Here is an 11,890-nt window from a genome sequence, read left to right as displayed (position 1 = left end):
ATCAAGGGAAAATATATGCCACGGTGATCAAAATAAAGCTTTCAGAACCATGAGAATCTGTAGCACAAACAACCCAACACACCACAAGCAGAGATGCTCCATGATGGTCAGTCGAAGACCCAATATAAACCCAGTGTATACAAATAATCAACTCAAAGATCCAGTGTTTGGATAAATAGATTTTAATGGCCAGACAGGGAATACATGTCCTTATTCCCCACTTCTCTAAGACTGCTGTTGGCAAAAGTAGAACAGCCAAAGTGGGGCGTTCTTAAAGTGAATTAAACGTCTGGGTGATGAGAGGAGAGAAAATCATCCGGGATCCTTCATCTGCAAATAATCCAAAGCTCACCTCATTGGTCAGTAGACATCACTGAACTGAAGGAGATCAGTTGTGTAAGGACCTGTCCCGTCACAGCTGATCTGCTTCAGGGGGTGACATAAACATCGCCCCTTCTGCCCAAGGCAGGACAATGGGTGATGTGTTCCCCTTGCTGGGGAATCCCCAGGCCCTTTGCTATCCCACATCAGGTCCTGCACTGACTTGTGTCTCATGTGGACTCAAAAGTCCTGGTGAGCAATGGCATGGAGGCATGGGAACTGATGAATCCCTGGCACCTTGTGCCTGTACCCGTGCCTCCACTTGAACCGCAGGCTGGTGTGGGTTTTGGCAAGGAGGCATGGGGCTCCAGGGTTTCCCCAGATACCCTATCCCATGCTGGGACCCACACTAACCTGTACTTCAGGTGGAGGCACAGGTCAGCATGGGTTCCCACATGAAGGCACAGGACACCAGGGACTACCTGACTCCTGTGTTTCTGTACTGCTCCATGCCAGGATTCGTGCTAACTCATGACTCTATGTGAAGCACAGGTCAATGTGGGTCCTGATGAGAAGGCAAGGGGCAGTGTAGGACCTGGAAATTCCCAGGTCTCTCCTGATCCCATCACCAGGACCCATGGTGATCATGCCTCCACGAGGCACAGGTCAACCTTGGTCCCAGTGTGGAGGAAATTCCTCTTGCTGCAACAAGATGCAGGAGAACCCAGGCAAAGGCAGAGATAAAATACTAACTCAGGGTACTGAAGGGATGGTGGGAAGATGCTGCCAGCTCCCCTGCCTGCCTGTCCTATCTTGGTGAACTTCTCTTTACAGTGTAAGTCACAGGATTCACTGAAAGTTTCCTATGGAGTCCTGGAAAAGCAGAAAACAGTCCAAGATGTGCTGCCACATCTTTTTCTTTTCATAAAAGAAAGTCAAAACCATTTGGGGTTCAGCAGGAAATTATTGAAACAAAGCTTTTAAAGCACTAATAGTGCTAATGTGTATGTTTCACTCATTTTAAGGAAATTTAGAAGTGATGTCTGGTATTTAAAAGCTGCCTGACTGGAATATCCACAGAAATTCTCTTTGGAAATTGCATTCTCTAATAACATAAAAGGGTATCAACCACTGATGTAGAACAGGAGAAAGCGATGCCTGCATATTTGTATCAGGGATAGGTTACAAAGATTAGAGGACCAGTTCAGCTGAATTTCTAGAAGATTAGGGCCTGATATTTACAACACACATGAACATGGATAGGCTCCACTGACTACAAACAATTGGTACGTGTGTGTGAAGGGACTCAAGTGTTTAAGGATCAGTTCTTAGGGTGGGAGCGTTTCATGTAAGATTATGCATATTTTTTATACAAGTTCCTCCTGCTTCCATAAATGCTGCAAGAATGGCCTTTCCATACTTCAGCTTCTGACTCACGTGGGAAATAAACAGGTGTGACAATTGTATAAAAAATTCTATTAATTTCATTTTTAATTCAAAAAAGGTTCAGAAGGAGTTCCTGCCACTCGTTTAGATCATCCACATTGAAAAATAAAACACTCATTTAATTTCCTGCATGCAACTTATATATATAACTCTCACCCCCTACCCCACAATAGGGATTAGGCCTTTGAGTTGTCGCATTCAACAACATGGGATTGTTGTCATGAGCAGCTACTGTTTTCTGGGTGTAAGCATTGCAGGGGGAACTGTTAAATTAGTAAATCATAGCTTCAGCACTGGAAACAGTAGCCGTCATTCACTATCCTTATGAAAATTTATGGTAAAAATAATATTATAATTCTAAAATTTCAATATGCTTTTATGTTTCTATAGCATTATACTATCATTATGGGCAAATTTGTGATTAAACTTGGAGGTACTCAAGGTGGGAAGAGTGCACGCACCAAACGTCCCTTGCCTCCTCCTAGGTTCCATGGCTGAAGATAGTCAGGATCAGGATTCCATGGGAGACTGATGACCATGTAGTCCTAGCTTCCTTTTAGAAATGAACTTACATAACATCTACCTTTCTGCCAGATGATGTAGGGACAGGGGTGGATTCATGCATGGGCCTGCGGGACCCAGGCCCAGGGTCCCTGTCAATCAGGGGCCTCCTGGGGCACCAGGGCTAGCACAGCCCACATGGCATCCTGGCCATGAGCTTTCAGGGTGGGCAGCCTACACTTCCTCCCCCCTGGCTGGGCCAGGGCCAGAGGTTGGGGTGGGTGTGGGGCTCCCTGCAGGTGGCAGCAGCTTCCTGTGGCCATCTGATGCCAGGAAGCCCCAGGGGTGGCCCTGCTCCCACTCCCTGTCATCTGGTGGCCACTGGTACCAGCACCACTGGGACAGGATGGGACAGCCCCATCTTGCCCCACCCCACAAAACCCAGGCTGGCAGAGGGGTGGGAGGGTAGCGGGGGTAAGCTTGTGCTCCCACCCCCAGCCAGCTTCAGCCCTGGCCCATCCCATGGCACTGAAGGACCACAGCTCTGGCTGCATGACATCTACTGGGTGGCGGGGTGGGGGAGAGAGCTGGGGCCAGGGCTGCCTTCACCTCAGTGGCACTCATGCCCCCTGCCTGGCTTGCCCCAGATGTGCTGAGAAGGGCAGGAAGACACAGCCGCAGCCCCCTGGCAGGCACAGAGGGAACCTGCCCTTGCCTGGTGGGGGGCCTGCAATTTTCTGTTTTCTCAGGGTCTCAATAAATCTTAATCTACCACTGGGTAGGGAAGCACAGAGGTAGGGAGTGAGGGATACTACTTGTGCTTCCATAAGGTGCAACATTTTGGGTGCTCTTCCGTGTTAATCCGAGATTATCCATTAATTGGTTGCAATGAGTGTAGGAACACCTATTGTAACTTCCAATGCCAGGCTGTGTGTCACCCACAAATAAGTAGCATAAATGTGTATAACACGGTAAGATGAAGTGAGCTGCAATGTTGCTCAGTAGTGTTCCTAGTATGTTTACCATTTTTAAGCTTTCATTTTTCCCAAGCCACTTTTTGAAGTTGATTTGTATCCAGTGAATGTAAGTGCATGTGCGTGCATGCCCAAGCCCATGTGCAGTTTTATTTTTACTCATTTTGGGGGAGAACTATGATGTACAACAAAATGCTTTAATAAACACCAGGCTTTACTTGGTTATGTAGCCAAACCACAAGCATCATTAATAATTAATGATGTTTAACTGGAAGCTTAATTGTCATTAAATGGAGGCATTAAATAAAGATAATGTTTTTCATTAACAAGGTTACTGAAATAGTATTGTCATCACTTTTGTGCTGAATTGCTAATGGCATGGGATTTCTCATTTCTTGTTTGCAAAGTGGATTTTTTATTAAGTTCCTTGGAAGTTTCTTTGCCCTGTTGCTCAATTTTCTTTTGCCCCATGTAGCTGAAAACCTGCCTCCTTGGATTCTGTTTCCTAGAAAAAGTTCATACCAAGTTGCATGATCTGAGCCTTCTCCTGCAGAAGATGACTGATTCTACTCCAATTGGTTCCAGTGGCAGTGGGACAAATGTAAAATTTTCAAGAGCACCAACATGATGTAGGATCCTAAGTCCCACTGACTGTCAATGGTATTCAACCCCCAAGTACCTCTAAGTATCCTGCTCTCCGTCTGAAAACAGGACTTAAGAACTATTGAAAATTAAATCCCAGCTCTTTATTTTATACCCTGAAACACTGTTCACTTATTTAAGATTTTAAGAATCAAATTAAATGTGTATCACGAGTAGCCTTGGCTGCTACATATTTTAACTATTTGTGATGCTTCAGCAAGTACTGCATGTTCTTTAAATATGCCACCAACCCTCCTCTCATCATGATACACACACACACGTGTGTGTGTGTGCGCGCGCGCATGTGAGGGATGTATTTTTTTTGCAATTTCTTAGTTGATCTAATAAAAGGTATCATCTCTGAACCAAGAGTTCTAGAGTTTTGCATTTCTTTTATATATATAATATGTATGTATGTATGTGCGTGTTATTCACATTACATTCATTCCAGAGTACAAAAATAGGCCATTTTTGTATATGTGAGCCTAATGCGCTATTCATCAGTACAAATTTGGTGTAACTATATTGAATTGTATGGGTTTACATGGGTTTAAAACCTGTCTGTGGGAAAGAAGGATGAGAGTCATAATGTCACAAGGAATCCTTTTCTTAGTCAGTTTATAGTTTGAACCTGAGTAATGCATGCAAGATAGAGATACAGTCATACAGTAGAAGCTTGGAGGAAAGGCTACTACAGATGTAGTAACTTAAACACATGAGTAAAGCCAGACATTGACAGGTTCATAGAGGCAAGGATCAGTGGAGATTTACAAGGAAAACTCCAGAATCCTTATAAAGACTCTAATTTGGGGAGGGGGGGATGGGGGAGATGAGAGATAACCTTTATAACTTTCCCAACACAAAGACGAGAGTCTCCAATCCAAAGCTTTCTTATACTTCAGTGAAAGCTGAGTTCACTTCAGTATGAAGGCTAGAAGCATGTTTGCTTTACTGTTTATTTTCTCTGACATTAGTCACTCACCCTGATTAATATTAATGTTATATGATGAAAAGGAGTACTGAAATACTATGAAACCTTTTATTCGCTAGGAACCTGTTATGTTAAAGTGGTCTATACAGCTGCACTTAAAAACTCACCGGGCGCATCTACATGAGATGCATTAGTGTGCATTAGCTTAATTTAATGTGCATTATGGGCACATGTCTACACATGTGCACCCTTAATGAGTCTTAAAAATGATGAAATTAGGCTAATCACACCTAAATTTGATACTTGCAAATGGAGGTATCAAATTTAAGCACAATTAGTTAAAGCGCTTTAACGCATGTGTAGACTTGACCCAAACTTTAGTTTTGGGTCTGCCCAGCCACTAGGGGCACATGGCAGGCTGCAAGGACTTAGCACCAATGTTAGTTCCAAGTTCACTAAGTTTAGTCCCAAGTTCCGGCACGTATAGACACCTAACAAATATCACTTAATGCTAATAAAATATAGCCATGCTTAAATGCACATTTAGACACACCCACTAATGCCTGTAGCACTTTGTGCACTTTGTGAGATCCTTATCTCCCAGCTGCCAAGACACTTATGGCAGCATTTTTTTATTCCATTTTTATATTTTTATTTTTTTAATCCCTCTGATCACTTCCATTCTTTGCTGGAAAGCTGTGGACTGACTTTAGCACACCAGATGGCAATCATGAAATTAGCATGCATCAGGCTGCTCATTCCACTCTGACCTAGTGGGTTCTATCCTTTAAAAAGCTTTACAGCCTTATTTGAAATAGCACCGTTCAGAACACCATTCTCTGTAAAGCTATATCAATGAAAACAGCTTCTGTTACTATTTAAAACACTCTTCAGTAACGCTGAATACTATCAGTCGGTTCACTGAACCATGTGCAAGGGCTGGAGATTGTACTTAGGCTTTACTTACCTTAGGATATGGATATTGCTTTCCTTTGGGATACAGTCCTCCAGTAAAGCGAGGAATAACCATATTTGGTACAAAGGAGTCATTTATCATCAAGAATGCCAACCGTTCTCCATCTGGCGACCACCAGTGGGCAATGTGAGAGTGAAGTAGTTCCTCTGCCAAAAAAAATGTATTCTTGAGAATGCATAAAAATAGATATTATGCAAAATAGATAGCAGAATATCCATTTAAGTTTTACACAGTTTCTATGTGGCCTTCTAATGCATCTGTTGCCATAATAAGGAGGCACTGAAAATGATCCTGGACTGAAGTGAACTGCCTGGATATCAAATGAAAGGCTAGTTTTGTGACCCTTATTTTTGCTGAGTGATTTATTAGTAACGTGACATGCCAGAGCTAAAGGAAAGAGATCTTGAAGCATTTGCCAAAATGCAACAAAAGTGCATTGTAGCTTGCACAATGATGTTCCTCCTGAAAACTGACCATCTTTCCCTCATTCTCCTCAGTGAGTCGATCTTATTCTAATGAATAAACTTACGGACTACTGCAAAGTCTACTTGCCTAAATACTAAACATGCCTAAGAGGCACTTTATACAGCCCCAGTGATTTCACTAGGACTTCTTTTAGGTTAGAGTCTGCTTAAATGCTATGTAGAGTCCCATATGAATCAAATAAGTGCACAAAATATACCCTATCTACAAAGGAGTGGAGACCTCGTAGAAGTATAACTCAGCCTGCCAAACTACTGGTCAGCTGTGCTGGTGGAGGGAAGGAGGACATATACTGCTCTCAGTAAAGAGATGCAGCAGTGGTCCCTGTGTACAGGAGATTAGAGATGTTCAGAATGATATTTGGCACAAGACAGTCCCATGCTGTCCCCTACCTAGTTAGGGCAAATTGCAGAGAAGTGTATCACTTGCCTACGTGCCACCAGAAGGTTAGTATAATTTGGCTTTAAGCTGCCTAGCGAGGTGTTTAATAACTATGAATGTGACCCATGCAAACTTAACTTTGTTTTAGCAGAAAGTTGATCTGCCATGTCAGATTTAATTAACTTAATATGCTTAAAGACACCAATTTATATGCAATCACATTAGATTTGCAGGTTCTGAGGTGCATTTCAAATGTTCTTCCATGCTAAAGGTGCCTTTTCTCTTAGTTTTGAACTTTACTGACCCATTAAATGCTTAAAAATATTAATGGAAATACTAAAACCTTGGAGTTAGGTAATCATTTAAGTAAAGGTGTTTAAACAGATAGGGAATGCAAATGACTATTCTAAATTCAGAGACTTCATTTAGAGTGGATTTTTCAAAGAAGCCCAATGTGCTCAAACTCAAACCCCACTGACATTCAATGAGAGCTGGACACTTAACTCTCACAAGCACTTTTTATATTCCTTGTCTTGACCCATTGTCACTGGTACCCTCCTTACCCATTATTTAATTATCCATAAGAAATATGTGATATTTAATATATTTGATTGTTTTTTAAACGAATCGCTATGTAGTAGGATATTTACAGGATAAAAAGATTAAAGCAATAGGAGGCAGAACCAAAATATTCTATATTAATGTCAAAATCTTTTTGTGCACTAAGAAACTGAACATAGGGATCTGAACATGTTTGAGATAAACATGTTTAGGGTACAGGGGGAAGCTTCACATTTTAAGAAGCTGTTGAAGGATACAGACACCACAGGAAGTCAGGCAGTTTTGTTTCACAGCAGCGTGGCATATTATTTAATGGGAATGGTTTGTTCTCTGCAACAATTTCTTTGAAGTCTATCCTGGGTTGATGTTAAGGGAAAGGGGCGTATACTGTTGATTGAATAAGTGGTGTTCTGGTAGGCTCTGCAAAACACTAAACTGGTCTAAGCATGTACTTGAAGTTGAACACAATTTCAGCACTTTCCTGAATCTGTGCTTTACAGCTGATTTCTCCTCTGAGTTGCACTAACATATATATCTGGTACAACATGGATGTTCATGTTCTGACTTTTATATCCGTATTATTTTTCACCGAAACATTGAGCTCAATTCTGTCCATGCTGATAATCCTGATGAAAAGTCTAGATTTACATTACTTCAATTGATTTATTCTGGATTTACACCGGACATTTTGAAGATCAAGGTCTGCCTGTACAAACAACAAAATTGACAAGGGTTTCTGTAATGGGACCCAACTCTAATTGGCAGCTGTGGTGGCACCTTGTGGCCTCACTGATCCTGTCTCTCTCGCTATGGACAGACATTACACATAAACCAGTTTAAGTGATCAGAAACTGGTTTAAGCCTGTAACAGAACAGATGTTCAGGGCACATAAACCAGTTTGAAAATGGCTGAAAACAGTTTGTAATAAATCTGGTTGAATGTAGTATCAGATTTAACTGATTTGGCTCCAACCTGTTTGTGCAATGTCTGTCCCAGACTCCTTGCTGATTTAAGATAAACCAGACACTCCCAGCATCCCGGCATGCTCTCTGGGCTGGGTGGAGCTCCCTGCTCCAAAGCAGGGCTGGCCCCTCCCCTCTGCTCCCTCGCTGCAGCTCCAGCAGTCTCTGCAGACATCTGCCTGGCTTCTGGTCTCCCCCATCTCCTCCCCTCCCCACTCTGTGCAAAGCAAGCATTCCCCCATCCCTCACAGACACCTCAGCACTAGCTAGCACACCATATGCTGGCTACACTCTGTGCTCTGGGAGAGGACTGAGGCAGACAGGTGACAGGCTTTTTGGAGCTAATTAACAGGTCGCTTAATGTCCTTCCTTGGAAACGCTGTGTAAGAGCTGTTTGCTTCCCCCACTGCCTTGCTGAAGAGGTGTCTGTGTATTAGCTAACAGACCACATGCTGGGTCCATGTTGATTCTACCTGTTGATTCAGCAATCTTAATGGGTGATAAACACTGAGATAAGGGTGATAAACATAGTTATCAGCCCCCACAACCCTGGCCTGCTTGCCTGTCAGTTTGCTGCAGACAGTATACAGAAGCAGGGAGGGAGAGTGAAAAGCTGTGCAGGCTAACTTGCCCAATCCACTGCTTACAGCTTTCTTCCCTGTAGCTGGCCTCCAACTCCTATCTGCAACAGAGCAACTCTATACTGTGGATCTAACTCTGGATGTAAAAGGGATTGGGTGACCCTGTCACAGTTTCACCATATATAAGATAATTTGGGACCTTTTTGTTTTTGTATCCAGTTTTAAATGAAGAACCTATAAATGAATTTTTGCTGTACGTGCCTGTATCATGCTATCACAGAATACTAATACTGCATCTGAAGCAACATTATATGACACGAATGATGATGCTCTAGGCCTTAGAATGCATGAAACAAGCAAACAAGCTTCCTGAAGGATAAAACATTGTTGGCAATTTAGTTTTGGAACTATTTTAGTGAGGGAGCTGCTGGATTATGCTTTCATACAGTAAAGGTACCAAAATACATGGAATATACATATTTCAACTAATAAGGTTCATCAAAATCCTGGCCCCACAGACTCTAATGGGCAAAATTCCCACAGATTTCAATGAACCAGGATTTTGCTTATTGTTTTTTACATATAACCTGATGCTCATAACAACATACATTCAATCTGGATGTGTCTACACATGTATTAGATCCAGGAGCAGTTTACTCATGAGTAAACTACTCATGAGTAAATGCTCCTGGGTAGGCATCTACACATGTAGGGAAGCAGGATCAGATTTGCTGCTAATGTCAGTAAACTTATTCTTGCTTCTTGGTGCCCTCCAATGGGCCTCTGTCACCATCATCAGGAACTCTAGACTCCCTTGGGTGCTAACCAGAGGCTGGCAGGAAGCACTGGGACAGGAAACAGTTGTCTCCTAGCCAGAGCTGAGACATTGCTCCCTGCCCCTGGGGGGACAATATCTACCTGCCCAGACAGCAGGGAGCTCCCAGCCCTGGCACCCTGATTGGGGCAGGGGACTTAGAAAGAGCTGCAGGGGAGAGGCAGGTCCAAGCCTCCTGCCCTTATCTGCTGGTGGGGCAGGGGGCTGGTACCTGCCCCTGACTGAGAAACTTCCCAGCCCCCACTCCATGATCCAGGGGTGGGGGCTGGAAAGCCTGTTCCCTGCTCAGATCCATGATCACAGAGCTGGGTGGGGAACAGGCTCCCCAGCCCCTGCCAGCAGGGAGCTCCCAACATCAGCTCTGCAATCATGGGGCTGGCACTGTGAGTTCCTTATCTCCCAGTACCCAGCTCTGCAACTGTACAGCTGGTGCTGGGAGATAAGAATCTCCCTGCTCTGTTGCTCCCCAATCATGATCTTGAAGCAGATGGGCAGGGGGACATAGTTCCTGCCTGGGCTACAGTGGCAGAGCCTGCCCCAGCAGCAGGCAGCTCCTGGGGACAGGGAGCAATCTCCCACCTCCTGGGGGCCGGCTGGCTGGGAACAGATGTGCTCTCGGTCAGGCATCTATATAAGCACTACTGCACAGTTAGTAAACACAAGTAAATTTGTTACTTGTATTTGCAGGTAGAAAATGTACTTGTGATTAGCGAGGTTTACTGCACAGTAAGCATGTGCATGTGTAGATGCACATGCTTTATATGCAGTAAACTACACTACTTCAGGATAAAGCATCTTATGTAGATGCACCCTCTGGGTGGCAAATAACTACCTTGACTTTAAAAAATATAATTAGATGCAAATCAACAGTCAATATAAAGTATGAGCACATGCAAAGATATGAAGGCAATTTTCAAAGAAAATAAGAGAGAGATTAAAAAAGAGAGGAAACTAACCTCAGATAGCATTGTCTGGAATGAACAGATTTCTCCTGCAGGTTTTGTACAAGAATCTCTTTTCTGTACTAATAAACATCTATATTTGTCCAGCTTACCTTCATATAACCAGTCTGCAATTCCATTAAAAATAATTCCTTCTTTTCCTGAGGATGTCAGTCGCAATGAGCTACTCTTTACATCAGGTTGATAGTAGATGTTATTTTCAAAAATATAAATCTAGATCAGGTAAGAGGGATGAAGGAAAAAAATAACATTTTGGTTGACATAAATGAATGTTTTCATACCAGCGACAGAAATACAATTTCCACAGTTTCATAACAGTCTAAAGAATAATTCATCATAAGTTTCCATTGAAAACTTTTATATATTCTGGCATTATCAATTTGTAACAAACTTTTAACACTTTTGCCACCTAGAATCCTCCTTTTGTAATTCTTTTGTCAATTGAAATATTTCTATTTGCTTTAGGTAGCCTTAATATACTTCCCAGAAACACCCAGAGCATAAAGCCAAATGTGAATAGAATTAAGTTTGTGAAACAGTCTATCTAATCATAATAACGTTGTTCTGATCTATTAAATTAGATGATTTTCTATCTTACCTATACATTAAAGGTATAGATCACTAGAAGTGAATGAAGCAACAATGAAAGAAAAAAGCTGACCACTGATGACTATGCTTTGAGGTTGTACTCCTCACTATGGTGTCCAAATGCCTTAAACAAAGTATGCTATACTAATGAGCCTCCTATTATTAAGTCTGGTTTCCTTCTTTCTTCCATGTGGGTGATTGGAAAGACTGCACTTTTCTCTCTCCTTACTCTTTTTTTATTATCCTCCTCTGTTCTTCTTTCCTTTATCCTTTTCTACTCCCTCTCTTTGGAAGGCCTTCAGAGTCCCCTCATTTTAACTTCAACATCAGGGTGCTATGGCAGTAAGCGGTGTAAAAGAAGGCAAGGAAAAAAAAAAGGACCAGGAGAAAAATTTGGTTTGAGGTGTGTGAATATATTAATGAAACTGAGCAGTTTTGATTGAAAACCCTACACATCCCAACATATAGCACTATGCATTGCATAATTTCCTTTCTTGTTCGGACAAGGGCCCTCACCGCTACCACCACAATCTTCACTGAAATAAGCTTTTTCTCATAGGCTTTGTCAAGATTTCGTTGTTGGCCTTATCTGATAATAATAAGAAATACGTCTTGGAGAAATTAGCAAAAAAGAGCAACAGGACCAAACCCACAACAAAAAGGAAAGCAAAATAGAGCATCAGCTGATGTGAATTCTTGTAAAAATGTTCCTCCCAAAGAAATTTCCAAGTCCTTTATTTTTCCC

At 42.3% G+C, this 11,890-nt stretch overlaps 1 protein-coding gene across 1 annotated transcript in view; it reads right to left on the bottom strand.

Moving 5' to 3' along the window:
* Positions 1-11,890, bottom strand: part of DPP10 (dipeptidyl peptidase like 10) — a 531,248-nt gene that overhangs the window by 94,435 nt on the left and 424,923 nt on the right. Inside the window, exons 8-9 of the mRNA XM_019522800.1 lie at positions 10,650-10,770; positions 5,783-5,937 (exon numbers count right to left, since the gene is read on the bottom strand). Of these exons, the coding sequence (XP_019378345.1) occupies positions 5,783-5,937; positions 10,650-10,770 (276 nt within the window). The remainder of the gene's footprint in view (positions 1-5,782; positions 5,938-10,649; positions 10,771-11,890) is intronic.

The sequence above is a fragment of the Gavialis gangeticus genome, unplaced genomic scaffold (assembly GCF_001723915.1).
Source record: "Gavialis gangeticus isolate Ggan-Ray unplaced genomic scaffold, GavGan_comp1, whole genome shotgun sequence".
Lineage (NCBI taxonomy): Eukaryota > Metazoa > Chordata > Crocodylia > Gavialidae > Gavialis > Gavialis gangeticus.
This window is presented reverse-complemented; position numbering and strand designations above follow the sequence as displayed.